Consider the following 21364-nt stretch of genomic DNA (forward strand, 5'->3'; position numbering starts at 1 on the left):
GTGTGTGTGCGTGTGTACATGCAAATGACTTTCGGTGTCATTTTCATTTCCTTTGTTCACTTCTGAAAATAATAAAGGGCAAATTGTTTGTGAATCTGTCGAATCCCTGTGACAGTGGGTCTGACCGGACATATCCTGTGTTTTTGGTGCACTTGTTAAATGCCACTGTGAGGACCAAATGAATTGCGTCTTTTTTTGTGTGTGTGTCAGACACTGACCTTTTCTAAGGATATTATTCTAATAGCTTTCCCATATGAAATGAAGTCCTGCATTATCACTAACCTTTAGAGGAATTCTACTGTTTTCTTCCTATTCGCTTCCTCAGGCTGTTCAGTCTACAGCACATTGGAAGAGTTTATAATGTGTATAATGATCGGAGTATGTGGACAGCTGCTCGTCGAACATCTCATTACAAAATCATGGGCATTAATATGGAGTTGGTCCCCACTTTGCTGCTATAACAGCCTCCACTCTTCTGGAACGGCTTTCCACTAGATGTTGGAACATTGCTGCAGGGACTTGCTTCGATTCAGCCATGAGAGCATTAGTGAGGTCGGGCGTTGATGTTGGGCGATTAGGCCTGTCTTGCAGTCGGCATTCCAATTCATCCCAAAGGTGTTTGATGGGGTTGAGGTCAGGGCTCTGTTTAGGCCTGTCAAGTTTTTTCACACTGATCTCGACAAACCATTTCTGTATGGACCTCGCTTTGTGCACGGTGGTATTGTCATGCTGAAACAGGAAAGGGCCTTTCCCAAACTGTTGCCACAAAGTAGGAAGCATGGAATCGTCTAGAATGTAAGGTTATGCTGTAGCGTTAAGATTTCCCTTCACTGGAACAAAGGGGCGTAGCCCGAACCATGAAAAACATCCCCAGACCATTATTCTTCCTCCACCAAACTTTACAGTTGGCACTATGCATTGGGGCAGGTAGCATTCTCCAGGCATCCGCCAAACCCAGGTTTGTCCATCGGACTGCCAGATGGTAAAGCATGATTCATCGCTCCAGAGTCCAATGGCGGCCAGCTTTACACCACTCCAGCTGACGCTTGGCGTTGCGCATTTTGATCTTATGCTTGTGTGCGGCCATGGAAACCCATTTCATTAAGCTCCTGACGAAAAGTTATTGTGCTGAAATTGCATCCAGAGGCCGTTTGGAATTCGGTAGTGAGTGTTGCAACCGAGGACAGACGATTTTTACGTGCTACACGCTTCAACATATGGCGGTCCTAATCTGTGAGCTTGTGTGGCCTACCACTTCGTGGCTGAGCCGTTGTTGCTCCTAGACGTTTCCACTTCACAATAACAGCACTTGCAGTTGACCTGTGCAACTCTAGCAGGGAAGAAATTTGACGAACTGACTTGTTGGAAAGGTGGCATCCAATGATTGTGCCACATTAAAAGTCGCTGAGCTCTTCAGTACGGACCATTTTACTGCCAATGTTTGTCTATTGAGATTGTATAGCTGTGTGCTCAATTCTACACACCTGTCAGCAACGGTGTGGCTGAAATAGCACTAGTTTGAAGGGGTGTCTACATACTTTTGTTTATGTACTGCAGTGTATTTTGTTTTGCTATCTTTGTGACGGGGGATAATACAGAAAAAAAGAAAGAAAGGAGAGTGTGTGTAGCAAAGTCATAACACTGAACATTCTCTCTGCCACCATTGGAAAATCAGAATCTCTTATCTGACGTTGAGGAGGGCTTTCCGATCCTGGACTACTGCCCCAATGCATTAAGCATTCTGTAGGCATACGCCACCAGCAGAGGCTTTAATATCTCCTGTCTCTTGTGTGTGTGGGTGGGTGTGTGTGAGTGTGTGTATGAGAGAGAGAGATCCCACTCATTTACCTCTGTTTCAATCGGTTCCACAGAATGACGCTACCACTGGGATAGAGAGGAAGTAAGTCTCTGTTCTTTGTCTTTGTTCTCATAAAACCATAATGGAAGGAGCTAGAGAGGTCATTGTAGTAGTGCATTGCTTTATCTTCCTACAAGATGTAATGCAAAGATGCACTCACAAAATGAAATCAAAATCACGATCACAGTGTATAAATCAGAGCCACATCCCACCAAGTTACTTTACACCTTTGCCTGAATCTGGTGAATGTTCCTCTCTCCCCCGCACACTCTCTCATGCTCCCCGGGCTCTGCTCTGACATCTGGGGGACATCTGCTTAAAGTACATTCTCTCTCCAGCCTGTATGTCTGCATGAAAACCCTCTCTGCTCACTACTCTGCTCTCTGCTCTGCTCATTCTGTCTCATACACACTCCAGGCTGAAGCCTTCCCCACGACTCTGACATCTATGCCACAGTTAGCAGATGAAAGGGGAACAGAGAGAAACGGATGAGGCAGAGAAGGTCAGTGGGTAGATCTACGTGCCTCCGGTGTGCTGAGGATGAGTAGTAATTAGTCAACAGTGTCCATGTGAGTAAAGCTTGGGGAAGGCTTTGAGTGTGACTCCTCTCCCCGTCTCTCCCTGGAGGGGACGATTTTTAACACAACACACTCTGTTTTTTTGCTGGAGGAGGAGGAGCGTGAGCAGCAGATGGTTGTTATTCAGCAGCGATAATGTTGAGCCAAGGAGAGGAGATACTGAATAATTGTTTTTCAAAGAAAACCTGTCCTATACCCTACACTCAGCCTCAGAGATGAAGGATGAAGGCCCCATGCCATTTAATCACTGTCTCTTAACCCAGTCCCCTAGATTAAGGCAAAGTTCTGTTTCTACATGGTCTACTCACAACACAATATCAACAATGGAGATTAAAACAAATCATGAGACATTTTAGATTCCATACATGCATTTGGGGCAGCCACACAGAACAGGCCCTTGTCTGTACTGCTCAAATACATTATGGACCTGCGCTCGTCAAATATTACCTTACAAAAGCACACCATACATATTTCTTTGTGAAATTCACAGCATTCCACTCTCACGGGCTGAGGACACAACACAATTAGTACAAGCAGAGTGGATGAGGCAGAGACTAAGGGGTGTGTCTGAAATGGAACCCTATCACCTAAATAGTGCACTACTTTTGGCCATAGTGCATTATTGTAGGGAATAAGATGCCACATGAGACGCAACCACATGCATGAAGGAAAACGCCAACCTGACCAAGAGAAACGCTCAAAAGAGACCATCTAATATGAAGAATAATGTGTCGCATTCTGTAGCCAGATTAATGACAAGACATAATAAGGGTATGTTTCGTAACTCAGAGAGAGCAGTCATGTTCAGTCAAAAACATCTGATTTGAATTTGAAAAAGGGACACGTCAATTTGAAAACGTCAGCCTCCAAATAGTATAATCTACAACATGATGTCATTTTTACACAGCTGCATAAGCAGGTGATTTGGGCTAAATCGACACTGTAACAAATTGTCGTAGGCGGAGAAAGAATCTCATTAACATACTGTATTTTGAGGCGTGTCCCATTGGTGAGAATGCTATATCTCACAGAATACAGTACCCTACCATATTTGTTGTCTAAAAACTTGCGTAAAAACGAGAAAGAAGAACATACACACCGAGTGTACAAAACATTAAGAACACCTGCTCTTTCCATGACATAGACTGACCAGGTGAAAGCTATGATCCCTTCTTGATGTCACTTGTTAAATCTACTTCAATCAGTGTAGATGAAGGCGAGCCAATTGAGACATGGATTGTGTAGGTGTTCCATTCAGAGGGTGAATGGGTACGACAAAAGATTTAAGTGCCTTTAAGTGTCAGGTGCACCGGTTTGTGTGTCAAGAACGGCAATGTGGCTCGTTTTTTCACTCTCAACAGTTTCCCATGTGTATCAAGAATGGTCCACCACCCAAAGGACATTCAGCCAACTTGGCACAACTGTGGGAAGCATTGGAGTCAACATTGGCTTGCATCCCTGTGGAACGCTTTTGACACCTTGTAGAGTCTATGCCCCGACGAATTGAGTCTGTTCCTAGGGCAAAAGGGGGTGCAACTCCATATTAATGTTTTGTACACTCAATGTATATGTTTTATTGTCACATATACACTGTAGATTCTAGAAATACAGCATGTTTCTGTAGTCAGGTGTTACAGTAATATGCTGTAAATTGGTATTTTAGTAAAGGTCCTGTAAATCTACAGGCTTCTGTGCTGCCAGTATTTTACTGTATGAATTACAGGACATTTTTGACAGTTTAGATTATGCTGAAGCCAATCAGTAATGTCTGTAGAATCTTTCCCCTGCTCAGCTGAGTAACTTTACTCACCCTGTTAGCAGCAACATAAACACACACACCAACAGTACAGTGGATACATGGACAACATGTACACAACAGGTCAATGATATGCAACACAAGTTGTTGTGTCGTCAGTTTTCTGCAGAGACCGAGCTGTTTTTGAAAAAGCAAGGATGCACCTCTAAAAGAGACAAAGGCAGTCTACCATGATTACAAATGAGCTGGATCCAGACTAACAGCCTAAATATACAGTAACAGTACCTCCCTAATACCCCACATTACTTACTTTCGTTATCGCTGCTGTCTTCGGTAAGGTTGGGTTGGTTTGGTCGCAGTTGAGTCTGGCCTCCAATCCACATCCAATCCAGTCTGGCTAAGACCATGATGTAGCAACACCGTATTTACAATGTCCGTCATGAAATACATAGTCCACAGCACAGCAAACAGATGATACTCGAAGAAAGATCAGCATTTACAGGCACGCACTTATAGTCCACAACAGAGTTTCTCATCATCAGGACATTGACAACACTAATAATAAGAACATTATCGGCATTGTAAAAACCCAAAGCAACGTGAAAATAAGTAGAAACTTTGCAAATGGTATTACTAATAGCTGTTCCTCAAGCTACTGCACTGCAACCCCATAGCGTATCATTCAGGAATACACCCCCTACCAACACATAACCCTTTAATTCCACCCTGAAGTTAGTTCCCATCATATATCAGGGGTTCAACAGTAAAAATGAATGCAAGCTGTTTTAATGAGTCCCAGATGATAACGAAATAACTACATAGGCTACATACCATTAAATGAAACATTGTTTTCCATCACTTGGGACAAATGCTAATGAAAAACAGTGCTATTATATTTCCATTATTTTCTTTTGTTTTTCAACTATTGAACAGTGTATAACTGTCCTTTTCCTTTGGGTATGTTGGGTATTCATTCTCCATAGGCCATGAGTATTTTCCCTTTTTTTAAAGGACTACAGGTTTGATCTACCCATCAACATACAGTAGGTTAGTTTAACTAGATAATACATCTCTGAGCCAATTGGTCTTGACATTAGCATTACAGTCATGGTCTTGTGTTGACTTCCCTATAGACTGTGGGTGCATCTCCCCTAGCCTTGGGCGGTATACCGGGGGAATTTTGAAATTCCGACGGTATGATTTCGAATACCGTAAATATATAAATGCTACGCCACTGCTTATAACTATATGTTAAATAAGTCAATCCCCTCCTGGATCCTGCCCAAATTTGTTTCGTGAGTAAAAAAATAAGAATTGTTTGAATGTTTTGTTGGTGTTTTTTGCTTTTGAAAATAAATAGCCCCCTTTGTGTGCAATGCCGGTAATAACTTGTACCCCGGTATGGTACAGGAATGGTAGGAAGGTTTAAAAATCTGGATACCGCCCAAACCTAATCTCCCCCATATATAATGACCACAGGTTAATGGTTTCCCCTATAGAAATGACTAAACCGATCACATAACCACATATCTCTCTGGTCTCCCCTGTCCCCCAGTCAGTCAGTGGTCCCTCCCTCAGCACGCCCCATAGTGCTGACTGTGGTGTAACTAAACTTGGACATGGACACCCCCAAAGCCATTGCGTCCTCCTCTCCATCCCGCAGCCCTTGGCGTCGGCAGGGAGGGCGACAGCAGCAGGCAAAGGTGGCAAGCAGGGACTTGCGGAAGCGAGTGTTCATGAAGCAGTAGATGATGGGGTTAACGCAGGCCGAGGTGTAGGACAGTAGGTGGATGAAGGAGATGGGGGCACCAGAGAGGGCACGGCGGGCCGAGGCTGGGTGGAAAGCCTTCCAGGTGTTGGCGCAGTATAGTGGCATCCAGCACAGGAAGAACAGAGCCACGATCACCACCAGCATCCGGATCACACGCTTCTTGGCTAGGAGCTTGGCCTCTGAGGAGTTGCTGCGGGCATGCTCCACTTTGGATGTGCTCGCAGTAGATGATGTCAGAGTGGACATCTCCATGGAGTGTGGACGCTTGGAGACCTGGACGTAGCAACCATCACCGTCGTCGCTAACGCAAGACACAGTGCCGGTCAGGCCATTCTTTAGACCTGTGAAGGGGCGAGCAAAGAAGAGGTTAAGTAGAGGTCCAAAACTGTGGTGAGGGGTCAGATAAATTACATTCCGTAACTAATCATTTCAGAAGTTCACAAAAGTCTATGATCCATTTAACACCCCATACATCTGAATTGAGGCAAAACGAGCCACACACACACACACACACACATACACACACACACACATACATCCCCTGCTTATCTGTACTTTCCACCTGTACCAGGTTTCTTCTCTTCCGTGTCTGATAATTGGCACAATTAAAGATCCCAGTGGAAATTGTTTCTGTGAATCATGCCTCTTAAAAACAGTCGCTCACCTTAATTGACACGGCGATGAATCACCAAAAAACCTGCGTCATCTTACATCTGAGGGCTGATGTGCCTTCGCATTCTCTCTTTCTCTATATCACAACTCCCCTTGTCCCTCACTCTCTCATATTGGACCGACAGATGGTGAAGGCGACGCATACTGCCATCAGCCAGTTTCATCCTCTAATGAAGCATCAGCAGCAAATACACTCTGCACATTTGATCATCCCAGCTATTTCACTTAGGGGCCGATTACGACCTGAGTTAAAAATGCTTAAATGGAACATCATTTTCTTTTTATGCACCTTTCCCTCTACGCGTATTCTGACCTTGAACAGGTACGAGAATAGCATACTATTCACCCACTATATCAAAGAAGTTAAGGTGTGGCAGAGGTGCGTCTATAGATACGCCATATTTTGACCTTGACTTAATTCCCTAATAATTCCACCACCTTTGCCCACAGTGAAAAGATGAATAAGGTCAAGCAACCTGTTGGTTCCAAGTGGAACAACATCTACTTTTTTTACGATAAAAATAACATCGTTCTCCATGCACTGTAATTTACAAATTGATAGTAGCTATTGATAAGAGCTAGGTAAATGAGTAAGCCATTTGGATAAGGGGATTGTAAATATAAATTGCAATTGTTTTAATCTATTTTATCTTATGATCGCTGGAGACAAATGTGAAACCAGCTACATGGCAGCAGACTGAAGCATATCAACATAACACCTTTTCCACAGTGAAGTTTATGAAATGCTGGCCTTATAACTTGCAGATATGAAATGTGGAAACCCAAGCTATAGGCTTCCGTAGCCATGTGCAAATGCCAGTATAATGCCAACCTACTCAGTTGATTTATGATTTCTAGAATATTTGAATTATATTATATAATTATATTCCCAGACCTTTCACTGTATTTTTTACATTTTGTATTATGTTAAATATTAGCCACTATCAGTAGCCACCATCAGTTATACCAACATACATTAATAACTGTCACTTTAGTGTTAGTTTCCTTACATTTTGCATCATCCCATTACATTGTTCGTTTACCTTTCCTCACATTTGTGTGGTTGTTCCTGAGGATTTCTAACAACGGATTACAAGTTGTGCAATCATTTGGAACATGTAACCTTTTTGAATCCTTTTGGAACGTAGTCCACATGTAGCAGTTTAAACCCTGGAGCCTGGTATATAGTTCCCTATGACTGAACAGTTGTCATCACAGTTCTATGGTTAGTGAGGATTATTAAGGTAGATATATAGGAATACTGGTCAACCCCTATTGTACACTTTAATCACTTTACAATATTTCATGGAAAGAAACAATTGAATATAGCTACTTTCAGGATATATATTATGTTCATCAACATATTTTGTGTGTAAAGGCTCTCTAAACCATTTTTTAAAATTCATAAATACTTTCCTAACCCTAAATAATATACAAGATCAGAGTATCTACCAATTGGTACTGAAAAGGAGACTCATGTGCATGTTTAGATGGTTTCTTTCATTGATCCCTATTCTGAACCCATTTTCTCAATATATATTCTAGTTTGTCTTTCTAGAAAATTCTAACATGAGAATTCAAGTTAATGGAACACCATATTTAAAGGAATGGCTTTAGATACAGTAAATGTACTGAAAACCCTATTGAATGAAAAGTCCTTGAGAAAATCAGTTGGACAGAAAGTGGGAGAGTTTACAGCAGTTGAATTCAATGAATTCAGTGCGTGCCATGGAGCCCCACCTGCAAAGCCTGTTACGCACCTGCATATAGTAAGTCTGAATACCAACTTCTAAGAAGTGCTTAAATCAAAACGTGTAAAAAAGGATTCGATTTTGTAAATCTGAATTGAGCCCTTTCATACTGACTAAAGAATATTTTGCTCACACCTGCAACACATTACCATGATTGTACTGCTAATAAAATGTTTATTCTGTGTGACCATAATTAGGATTATCATGCTGATAAATCAGAGAGAGAGAGAGAGAGAGAGAGAGAGAGAGAGAGAGAGAGAGAGAGAGAGAGAGAGAGAGAGAGAGAGAGAGAGAGAGAGAGAGAGAGAGAGAGAGAGAGAGAGAGAGAGAGAGAGAGAGAGAGAGAGAGAGAGAGAGAGAGAGAGAGAGAGAGAGAGAGAGAGAGAGAGAGAGAGAGAGGTGGGTGCACTCAAATCCAAGATAATCTGGATCATAATTAAAACAAGCACTAATGGGCAGAAACTAGAAGATACACAATATGTTCAGTACTAAAATTCAACATTTGTTGTTCATGCCAATTCCGCATTCTAATGTCTTCTCACTTACCCAGCTGCTGAAAGACGTGAATACATGTGTGAATAATTAAATAGCAGTAATGAAAGACTCACTGGGGGATGATGTCTTCTGACCCAGCTCAAACTGGATTCCCCGGTACAGCTCTCTGGAGATAAGTCCATAGGCTACGATCATCACCACACCCGGAACAACAAAGAGCGTAAGCAGCAACATCATATTCCTGGGACACACACAGGAACTGGGATTAACAAGTCAGTTGTACCTTACCCCTCTAATGATTAAGGTTAGGATTTTTGGAGGATAAGCTGATCCTAGATCTGTGCCTGAGGACAGCTTCCACAAGGAGTACTGATATTTTATTTTTTATTTAACCTTTATTTAACTAGGCAAGTCAGTAAAGAACAAATTATTATTTACAATGACGGCCTACCCGACCAAACCCTAACCTGGACAATGCTGGGCCAATTGTGCACTGCCCCATGGGACACCCAATCACAGCCAGGTTGTGATACAGCTTGGAATCTAACCAGGGTCTGTAGTGATGCCTCTAGCAGTAAGATGCAATGCCTTAGACCACTGTGCCACTCGGGAGCCCATGATAGATGCATAAAAGAAGAGGGCTTGCTCACGGGAGACTTCCAGAAAGAGGTTAGGTAGAGGAAGTTCTTGAATATCTGTGATGGGATACAACCGGTGGAGACATGACATAATGGTTACTACCAATGTTTCCTCTAAGCTGTGCGAGTGTGCGGGCTTGCAGCTCCCCTTGGACTGCCATGCAGAAGAAACATCAGCCCGTGCTGAGAAGCACAAGATTGAACTCCTCATCTTTCTAGTTTTCCCCTTTAGTTAAGACTATCAATGTTTCCCTCTACGGTGGGAATTGCCAATATTAGCCACTTTCAATGCAACATACCAAAACAAAACGAACTTTGCAAGACTTAGTATGCAAATCTATCTATGCAAGAGATTTTATTGTAGGGAGAATGCACCAGAGTAGTATTCTATTGCATTGACAGGCACAACTCAGCCCGTACTCTACAGACCGGTGCAGTATAACCAATCAAAGCTGCAGTACCCCTATATGCAAATGGACCATTGCTATATATGGTCTGTGCCATTCACTTTGAACTGGACTGTGTTTACAGCATGAGTGGTCGTGAGTAGATGCACTTGTTGTGAGATCAAAGCGAGAGCTGCATGTAGCCATGTGTGCGCATTTGTTCATATTCTTTGCTAGTAAGGGAGTTATTAGCCGAGTTATAGCTAATTTCTAGTCAGCAATGGGGAGTAGTTGCTTCCTACAAGAGCACAAAACGTGTGCATTTCTAGCCATGTTTGAAAAGTCAGGTAAAGAGCATTTTTTTCTATCTCAAAGGGGCAGGGCTATATTTTGAGGCAGGCTTGAATAAACTAAGTAGCCAATAGACAGAGGGTAGCATAATTTGTCTGATTCTCTGTAATAAATGTATGGGAATAATAATGAGCTTTATTTTGTAAAGGGGTTTCTTGCATCAAACAACACATTTTCATCATGACTAAACAGGTTATTGTCAAGCCCTACATATCTTTTCCTAAAGTTTCATAGAATGTAGGCCAACCACACATTGGCTGCTGCTGTAGGCTGAATTATAGAACAGCTGTTTCCATAAATGTTGTGGGATGCATTTTCACCATTGTTTTTGATAGTAGGCCACTCTGATAGGCCTACATTATTATCAAATAGCCACAGTAGCCTACTTCGCCATTGTTATTGGTAACTTAAAGCAGGTACAGCCTCAGTGTTCACAATAAACGCATGCCAGAAGTTGCACAGAATGTTCACAATGTTCGAGTTTATGCTCAGTAGATCTGAAATTTGCTCAGTGCTGAAAAAAAATTACAAGGAATATTGGTTACTACTCTAACACTATAGAAGACACCACAATGTTGTTTCTTATACTATCCATTCCAACCAGTTGTCATCATGAAGGACAAAATATCTGGAAAGAGGAACTCTAAATACATTTGTAAGCGTAATGTCTTGATTGTGAATATTCTATATATTATCATCTCTTCTCCAGAGGACACGTGGGACTTAGAATAAAATAACTAACAGGTTACAACAGATAAAGTATTTTGTCTTGTATTAGTTCTCCTTCACAAGAACAGCCAAGAATCACATCGACATAATAGCTCCTTCTCCTTGACTCTGACACAAGCAGGTGGCTTCTGGGAATAATTAAGTGCTTCACACTAAAAGCCTTAAACGGGTACAATCAATACTAGTGACTAAATACAATTTCAGAATACACGTAATAGTGCCAAAACCAAGGCTACATCTTCCTAGAAACATTGATCTGGTGAATTGAGAATGGGAATTGTTAGAATTGAACTACCGCTCTGGGGAAAGTCACATGAATGATAGCCTTAATAGCTCATTGAAAAAATGTTGGGTTTTCCTTTGAAGAGTTACCACGGCCATTATAATTATATGCCTCAATCATAAGAGAGCCGGTAGCAGTTTAGAATCATTTGATTTGCATGCATTTTCCATTGCAATAATTGTTCTTATTTTTGGTTCGTAGTGTTCTAGACTTTGTAACTCACAATTAAACCCTGAGTGGAAGAAAAGGTAAAGAGAACGTTTTGTGCATTTGATTCATCTCTATAGTGGTTTCAAATGGATGTCTGACAACCGAGAGGTTGGAGAGGAACCCCAGAGAGCCCTGTGAATGACAGCACTGGATGTTAACACACAGTGGAAGACAGAACACACTTAACAAGTTAACATTTACATGTATGGTTGATTTAGGTCAGAGTTCCTCAGAGAGCGGGGATGAGGGATGAAGGATGAGGAGATGAGGAATGAAGGGTTGAGAGAGACAGACGGACAGACAAACAGATGGAGAAGGGATGAGGAGGCAATAGAAAGAGGGTCTATGAAGAAGAGGGAGAAGAAGAATTAGAGGGTTAGAGAGATCGTAAGATGTGAAAGAGAGTAAGGGGTTGAGAGGTTAGCGAGGCCGAGAGCGGAGTTAGTACTGGTGGAGATACTGGAGGGCGATGCATAAACCGTGAGACACTAGGCTACCCCTGAGCCTGCTTTGGAGGGAAAGACCCAAACAAAACAAAACTGTTGAGGTGTGTTTCTCTCTTAAGGCTCTCTTACTGACTATAACAATGGCAGTCAGTGCCATTTAAGATGAGTGAGGATGTTCATTTTTTCTAATGAGCATGGCCTTATTTCTATTACAGCATATTGGATGACTGTTATTCATATTCCATTCACCTAGTTCAATGTAACATTATTGATACTCAACTTTCCCATATACCCATCATGAGGTTACTAGAACCTAGCCTAGGAATGAACGTTTACAGAATAGTTGCACACAGGTCGAGAGAAAGATTTGAGGTGACAGACATTGACAGATGGACAGACAGTGACACATTCTATACTGCCTTGCACACTCTTGCCTGCATCTAGCTTATCTAGGGTGTAATCATTAGTCCAACAGTTGCAAATGAGAATTTCTATTGAAAAAATTCAGGTATGTTTATCCCCGTTTCGTTACGTTTGCTTCCATTTAAGAAACGTTTTTCAACAGAATCTACGGAATGAATACACCCCTGATCAAACGCAAATAGTTCACTTTCATAGCCACAGAAACAGCCTGCTGTATTCCTTCTCACATCTATGTGGTCTCCTCCTCTCACCTTTCCCTTTGCCTGTGGACTTCAATGCACAACACATCAGCTGTCTGTGACCAGGCAAAAAAAAACTTTCCAAAATCAAAACTTCATATCATAACCGCTACAGACAGCCTACATTGTTGTCACCACATTGGCTAAAATAACATAGCTAATAGAACTAATGCATTAGTAAACCCGCTACAATCATGCAGTACAGTGTACAGACAGTAAGTAGTTTAGCAGTTACACGGCGGGCAATAATTTAGTCAAACCAAAAGCTTACCTGGAAGAGTTCCAGTGTTGAATAGTCATAGCCAGCTTGCTAGCATAGCATCCATCTGGATGAGCTGGGTGTTTGAGTTGGCAAAACTGGCTAGCTGCATTTGCTAGCTAAGTAAGTGAAAGTGAAAAAAAGGACAAAAAAGGTGACTAACCCCATTCCGTACAAAGGCTGCAATGACAACTAATGGGACTGTAGCGACTGTGTTAACATCAAAATCTGGGGTGTGAACTACGTTTCTATTCAAGCATTGATTGACATGGTAATGGCTCAATAGTATTGGAGAAAAGTTTAAAAAACTGACCCCTCCAACGCTGTACATTAAATTGTGACGTGTCATGGCGTAACGTACAGCACGCATAAAGCAACTAATTCTGTGTCTTACAGCCTCTCTCCACCAGGTGTAGTGCTTCTCTCACTGTTTAAAAATAAGAAAGGGACAGGGTAAGGAGGATACCTAGTAATTTTTTGCATCATCACTGCAAGCCATCATGACTCTCAAAAAGAAGCGACAGACGCTATTTACTTCTGAAGATAACTTTAGCACCGCCCTAAAAACAGACTCATATTCGACACAAACCTTCAAATAGGTATGTAATGTCACATTATATAAACTCTTTATAGTGTTTTATTTACATTTTAGAGGTGATAATGTGATAAATTGGACAGATTGGGTCTCCCTTTCACTATCACGCAATAGAGTTCGCTTCCCCACCCACCGTTTTTAAAAAGACCCGACGGAGCTCATTGCCTTCTTGAATCATGCAGAGATGCGCATCATGAAGGTTTCGTCAATGATTTTGTTGGAAAGGGGAGATATTGTGCTTTACAATGGTCTTGATATTACAGTTGATCTGGAAGAATTACGTTTTTTGGGCTTTAAAATAAGGTCAATTATACAGACCAGCGCAATGTACAAAAGTGAGTTAGTTAAGATTAGTTCTCTCTCTCTCGCTCCTCATTCATTTTTGAATACATTAATTTGTTCAAAACTGTTCAACTATTGTCTTTCTCTCCCTTTGAGTCTACTACTTACCACAGTTTATGCACTGCAGTGCTAGCTAGCTGTAGCGTATGCTTTCATTACTAGATTCATTATATGATCCTTTGATTGGGTGGACAATGTCAGTTCATGCTGCAAGAGGTCTGATAGGTTGGAGGATGACCTCCGGAAATTGGCAGAATTACTTTGTAAGTCTATGGAATGGGGTGAGAACCATGAGCCTCTTAGATTTTGTATTGAAGTCAATGTACCCAGAGGAGGACGGAAGCTAGCTGTCCTCTGGTTACACCATAGTGCTAACGTAGACCTTCATTGCAAAACAGTGTGATTTAATAAATTATTTGGTGACGTATATTTTTTTGAATAATTTTATGTAAAAAGCATAACTTTTTAAATGTTTCACTATTTTTATTTTTATGAAATTCACTGAAGAGGAGCATCCACTGGACTATAGTTGTTCTTTTCTGTAGACTGGAAAGCCTCAAGTGTCTTTTTCTCACAGGACTCCGCTCCACCAATAATGGGTTATGGCAGGAGGCTACCAATATAAAATAATAATGAGAGAGCAGCAGTACGTCTTGTACTGTACACAGGCTGTGTCTAATACCTCCCCCAGAGGAGCCCTACAGTCATCCACAATGCACCTGGTGACCTGGGATGCACTTATACTACAATGACAAATTAATGGCTTCTCTGGTGGGAAATGGTCAGCTGGAGAACAAGTTAAAATTATTTTGCTGTTGAGAGCATTTTAGTGATCATTTTATATTCTACTGTGAATACAAACACAATATTTCTGTATCATCAATTCATAAGTGTAGGAAGATTCTCCTTTCTTTGTAAATACAGTTCCACCCAAACCCCATAAAATGAAGTATTAGGAAAACAGTAGTAAGCAAAAAGTAAGATGAGTATGAGTATGTACCCATCCACACACACCCACACTCCCCACCCAAACACACACACATACACAGACACACACACTCACCAGGTCTGCTCCACCTCCCTGTGGGGCCAGATATGGCGACACATGCGTGCAATGGTGATGTTGTCCTTCAGGGGGACATGGACCAGGTGGCTGAACACCGGGTAGGGACTCATGATCATGAAGGACAGCAGCCAGGTGGCAGTAATCACCCGGTAGGCATGGGAACGGGTCTGCCACGCCCGTGACTTTAGCGGGTTGCAGATGGCGCTGTAGCGCTCAATTGCTATGGCAACCAGGCTGAAGGTGGAGATACTCACGGAAACACCTGTTGGAAAATAAAGAAAAATAAACTAGATAACAAACTAAATTTAAGAGTTTAGATTATATACAGTTGAAGTCGGATGTTTACATACACCTTAGCCAAATACTTTTAAACTCAGTTTTTCACAATTCCTGACATTTAATCCTAGTAAAAATTCCCTGTTTTAGGTCAGTTAGGATGACCACTTTATTTTAAGAATGTGAAACGTCAGAATAATAGTAGAGAGGGATTTATTTCAGCTTTTATTTCTTTCATCACATTCCCAGTGGGTCAGAAGTTCACATACACTCAATTAGTATTTGGTAGAATTGCCTTTAAATTGATTAACTTGGGTCAACCGTATCGGGAAGCCTTCCACAAGCTTCCCACAATAAATTGGGTGAATTTCGGGCTCATTCTTCCTGACAGAGCTGGTGTAAATGAGTCAGGTTTGTATGCCTCCTTGCTCGCACAAACTTTTTCAGTTCTGCCCACAAATTATCTATAGGATTGAGGTCAGGGCTTTGTGATGACCGCTCCAATACCTTGACTTTGTTGTCATTAAGCCATTTTACCACGACTTTGGAAGTATGCTTGGGGTAATTGTCCAATTGGAAGACCCATTTGCAACCAAGCTTTCACTTCCTGACTGATGTCTTGAGACGTTGCTTAACAATGTCCACATAATTTTACTTCCCTCATGATGCTATCTATTTTGTGAAGTGCACCAGTGTCTCCTACAGCAAAGTAACCCCACAACATGATGCTGCCACCCCCGTGCTTCACGGTTGGGATGGTGTTCTTCAGCTTGCAAGCCTCCCCCTTTTTCCTCCAAACATAGCGATGGTCATTATGGTCAAACAGTTCTATTTTTGTTTCATCAGACCAGAGGACATTTCTCCAAAAGTATGATCTTTGTCCCCATGTGCAGTTGCAAACTGTAGTCTGGCTTTTTTATGGCGGTTTTGGAGCAGTGGCTTCTTCCTTGCTGAACGGCCTTTCAGGTTCTATCGATATAGGACTCGTTTTACTTTGGATATATATAGTTTGTACTTGTTTCCTCCAGCATCTTCACAAGGTCCTTTACTGTTGTTCTGTGATTGATTTGCTGTCATGCCCTGACCTTCAATATCTCTGTTTTCTATATATTTTGGTTAGGTCAGGGTGTGACTAGGGTGGGTACTCTAGGTTTTTGTATGTCTAGGTTTTTTTGTATGTCTATGGGTTTTGAATGTCTAGGGATTATGTATGTCTATGTTGGCCTGATATGGTTTTCAATCAGAGACAGCTGTTTATCATTGTCTCTGGTTGGGGATCATATTTCAGGCAGGCCTTTTTCCCACCTTCTGGTGTGGGATCTTGACTATGTGTAGTTGCTTGTCAGCACTCTATTGTATAGCTTCACGTTTAGTTTCTTATTTTGTCAGTTTGTTTGGTGTTCATTCTTTTAATAAAGAGAATGTACGCATACAACACTGCGCCTTGGTCTCCTTCATACGACGAACGTGACAGAAGATCCCACCAAAAATGGACCAAGCAGCGTGTTCAGGAGGAATGGACCTAGGAGGAGATTCTGGAGGGAAAAGGACCCTGGACACAGGCCGGGGAGTATCGCCGACCTAAGGAGGAGATAAGAGGCAGCAAAAGCAGAACAGCGACGATACGAGGAGATAGCTCAACGGAGCAAGCATGAGAGGCAACCCCAAGAAAATTTAGGGGGGAGAGCAGTCGGCGGAGCCGAGGAGCGAACCAGAGCAAGTCAGGGAGTCGGATGAGGAGCTCGACACAAGATTCCGGGGAGAGGTGCTAGCTTTGAGAGCGCTGCAGAGCGGGCGTGCTGAGGTGCATGTCATCAGCCCGGTGCCACCTGTACTGGTCCCACGCATCAGGTCTCCCTTGTGCCTCCACAGTCCAGTACGTCCTGTGCCTCCTCTCCGCACTCGCCCTGAGGTGCGTGTCATCAGCCCAGTGACACCTATACCGGTCCCACGCATCAGATCTCCAGTGCGCCTCCACAGTCCAGTACGTCCTGTGCCTCTTCCCCGGACTCGCCCTGAGATGCGTGTCATCAGCCCGGTGCCACCTGTACCGGTCCCAAGCATCAGACCTCCAGTGCGCCTCCACAGTCCAGAGCTTCTGGCGACAGTTCCCAGTCCAGAGCTTCCGGCAACAGTTCCCAGTCCAGAGCTTCCGGCGACAGATTCCAGTCCAGAGATTCCAACGACGGTCCACAATCCGGAACCTTCAACAACGGTCCCCCGTCCGGAACCTCCAACGTCGGTCCACAGTCTGGAACCTCCTGCGATGGTCCACAGTCCGGAACCTCCAGCGACGGTCCCCAGTCCGGAGCCTCCAGCGACGGTCCCTAGTTCGGGACCTCCAGCGTCGGTCTCCAGTCTTGGGTCTCCATCGATGGTCCCCAGTCTGGGACCTCCATCGACGAGCTGCAGTCCAGAGTCTTCAGCGAAGAGCTGCAGTCCAGATCCTCCAGTGGTGGTTCCCAGTTCTGAGCCTCCGGCGATGATCCACGGTCTGGTTCCACAGAAGCGGAGGGATCAGTGTAGGGAGCGGGGACTACGTCCAGTACCGGAGCCGCCACCGAGGGTAGATGCCCACCTGAACCCTCCCCTATAGGTTCAGGTTTGTGGCCGGGATTCCGCACATTTGGGGGGGGGTACTGTCATGCCCTGACCTTAGATATCTCTGTTTTCTATATATTTTGGTTAGGTCAGGGTGTGACTAGGGTGGGTACTCTAGGTTTTTGTATGTCTAGGGGTTTTGTATGTCTATGTTGGCCTGATATGGTTCCCAATCAGAGACAGCTGTTTATCGTTGTCTCTGATTGGGGATCATATTTCAGGCAGGCCTTTTTCCCACTTTCTGGTGTGGGATCTTGACTATGTGTAGTTGCCTGTCAGCACTCTATTGTATAGTTTCACGTTTCGTTTGCTATTTTGTTAGTTTGTTCGGTGATCATTCTTTTAATAAAGAGAATGTACACATACGACGCTGCACATTGGTCTCCTTCATACGACGAACGTGACATTTGCACTTTTCGCACCAAAGTACGTTCATCTCTAGGAGACAGAATGCGTCTCCTTCCTGAGCGGTATGACGGCTGCGTGGTCCCATGGTGTTTATACTTGCATACTATTGTTTGTACAGATGAATGTGGTACCTTCAAGCGTTTGGAAATTGCTCCCAAGGATGAACCAGAGGAGGTCTACAATTATTTTTCTGAGATCTTCCCTGACTTCTTTTGACTTTCCCATGATGTCAAGCAAAGAAGCACTGAGTTTGAAGGTAGGCCTTGAAATACATCCACAGGTACACCTCCAATTGTCTTAAATTATGTCAATTAGCCTATCAGAAGCTTCTAAAGCCATGTCATCATTTTCTGGAATTTTCCAAGCTGTTTCAAGGCACAGTCAACTTAGTGTATGTAAACTTCTGACCCACTGGAATTGTGATACAGTGAATTATAAGTGAAATAATCTGTCTGTAAACAATTGTTGGAATCATTACTGTGTGTCAAGTCCTAACTGACTTGCCAAAACTAAAGTTCATTACCAAGAAATTTGTGGAGTGGTGGAAAAATGAGTTTTAATAACTCCAACCTAAGTGTATGTAAACTTCTGACTTCAGCTGTATGTAAGTGTATGTATGTACAGTTCAAGTCGGAAGTTTACATACACTTCGGTTGGAGCCATTTAAACTCATATTTCAATCACTCCACAAATTTCTTGTTAATAAACTATAGCTCTCGCAAGTCGGTTCGGACATCTACTTTTTGGATGACACAAGTAATTTTTTCAGCAATTGTTTAAGTCTTAAAGTTCAAACTTTTCAAACCATCAGGGATCCGATTAAATGTGACCCTAACTGCAGCTTGTGAATCAGAGATCAGTATGCACAGTGGACTTCTAAATGAAGATGTGTTTTTAAGGTTGTATGGATGTGTTAGTAAAACATGATTGGGAGATTTGATTTGGCTAGATAGAGTGGATCAGAAAGTTAGACAGATATATACACACACTCTCTCTCTCTCTCTCTCTCTCTCTCTCTCTCTCTCTCTCTCTCTCTCGCTCTCTCTCGCTCTCTCTCGCTCTCTCGCTCTCTCTCAATAACCCAATATTTTCTCCAGCCTCGATATCTCCCACACGCGCCCTCAACATTTCCAGTCCCCCATTCTTACCCATGAGGTAAGCCACTATCTTGCACATGGTGGGCCCGAAGATGAAGTCCTCCAGGAGGTTGGGTATGAGGGTGAAGGGCATGCAGAAGATGGCCATCATCAGGTCGCTGACCGCCAGGGACAGCAGGAAGGAGTTGGTGACCGTCCTCATGCGCTTGTTGACCGTCAGGACCACAATGATTAGCAGGTTGCCAAACACACTGAGGAGGAAGATTACCGAGTAAAGCAGGATACGCAGCGAGTCCACCTCTGGAGGGAGGAGGAGATGGAGGAGAGGAGGAAAAAAGAGAGAGATAGAGAGGGGGTATAAAAGAAAGAGGGGGGAGCATGAGAGAGAGGGGTTGACAAACAGAGGTGGAGATAAAATAACATGTTAGATTCAAAACCTGATCGAAGCAATAAAATCCCACTGTTCACAATCCAACACAGTATTTGTGTTGTGTTCTTCAGCCACAGGTGGTTAGATACATGGTTATTATGTCATGTCACCAGAACACTACTCTTCCCCCTGCCAAGCCTGGAGGAGGTCAGGTAAATTCTTTATAGAAGCCCATCGAGCGAGAAAGTGAGTGAGGACAGGAGCCCTGGTCCAGTTTAACAGATTAATCAGCACTGTTGAACATGCAGCTCAATACAATCACCCTGTTTCACTGTGTTTCTATTGATTTCTAGATCTAACTGGCTTCTGGGTGTACCATAGTGATAGTGGTGGGAGGGAGTGTGTGTGTGTGTGTGTGTGTGTGTGTGTGTGTGTGTGTGTGTGTGTGTGTGTGTGTGTGTGTGTGTGTGTGTGTGTGTGTGTGTGTGTGTGTGTGTGTGTGTGTGTGTGTGTGTGTGTGTGTGTGTGTGTGTGTGTGTGTGAGGAAGGAAGGAAGGAAGGAAGGTAAATGAAAAAGAGAAATAATTCCAGTCCTTATTGACTACCTTAAAGGTACTTCTTCTGGTCTGGAAAGCAACTTCTACTTTATCTCCATGGGACACCGTTCACTTACAGACCATGGCCTAATGCACGCAATGAATTACAAAATTACATTTCCAACGGGGTCGGTTAGTGATGAGAAAGTAATTGTGAAGAGAAGAATGTTTCTCATAATGATTAATTAAAAGGGATAAGGAATGTTAATTGGAGAGAAGTGCTGATAGTGTACAGTAAAACACTATTTGAATGTCACAGAGTATGTTATCATGTATGTCTCTGACACAAACTCACTGTGGGCCAGATCAGATCTAGGTCAGCACAACTCAAATATTAATGGGACTATAACATACTTACATATCTATGTAGAGTTTATGCAACCTCCTTTTTCAAACAAATGTCCTACCTACTGTATCAATGCTTTCTCTACCTTTCTGTTCCACTCAGACATACTACCCACTGGGCACACACTGGTTGAATCAACGTTGTTTCCACATCATTTTAATGAAATTAAGTTGAACCAATGTGGAATAGATGTTGAATTGATGTCTTTGCCCAGTGAGTATCTCCCTCCCCTCCACTGACTCTGGCAAAGAGTCCATGTTCTCTCCTCTTAGTATTTGGGTGGTCAAATTATAGGAGAGCCAGCATGAGCTCTGAGGATTAGGATCCCCAGTGGGTTGTATCCTGTTAGTGCCCCATCTTCCTCTGTATAAAAAACCTCCAGTCCGTTCCACCATGTTGCTTTCACCTGCAAAATTATCAGACCAGTGAAGGGGAGTCAATGAGGGAGGGAATAGATCAAAGCTGGGGGTGCAACTGTTTGAAATGAAATGCAGCTCAGGTTTAGAAGAGAAAGAGAGAAAGAGAAAGAGAAAGAGAAAGAGGTGTTTGGTTAGTCAGGTTTTAGAAGATGCAGCGACAGCAGCCCCAGGGTATTTTGGGCTCCAGCGGGTCATATCCTGTTGAAGTCCCGTCTCTCTGCCTGTCACTCAAATCTCAGCCTGCCAGCCCACCCGTCCCCCGCTGACACATAGACCATCTAAGCACGCTCAAGGCAACCATGCCCAAGGGATAAGAGCCGCTCTGTATGTTCAACTACAAACACTCACCCTCCGGGCCTGACAGCCTCAGGCCTGCGTGTTTGTTCATGTGTGTGTGGGTGGG

The 21364-nt window shown here is 43.0% G+C and overlaps 1 protein-coding gene across 1 annotated transcript in view; it reads right to left on the bottom strand.

Moving 5' to 3' along the window:
- Nucleotides 1-3950: 3950 nt before the first annotated feature.
- LOC112225419 (cholecystokinin receptor-like) overlaps nt 3951-21364 on the bottom strand; it is a 40031-nt gene continuing 22617 nt past the window's right edge. The window contains exons 2-5 of the mRNA XM_042306992.1: nt 19282-19530; nt 14846-15110; nt 8995-9122; nt 3951-6304 (exon numbers count right to left, since the gene is read on the bottom strand). Coding sequence (XP_042162926.1) covers nt 5748-6304; nt 8995-9122; nt 14846-15110; nt 19282-19530 — 1199 coding nt within the window. The 3' untranslated portion in view covers nt 3951-5747. The remainder of the gene's footprint in view (nt 6305-8994; nt 9123-14845; nt 15111-19281; nt 19531-21364) is intronic.

The sequence above is a fragment of the Oncorhynchus tshawytscha genome, linkage group LG26, assembly GCF_018296145.1.
Source record: "Oncorhynchus tshawytscha isolate Ot180627B linkage group LG26, Otsh_v2.0, whole genome shotgun sequence".
In the NCBI taxonomy this organism is placed as follows: Eukaryota; Metazoa; Chordata; class Actinopteri; order Salmoniformes; family Salmonidae; genus Oncorhynchus; species Oncorhynchus tshawytscha.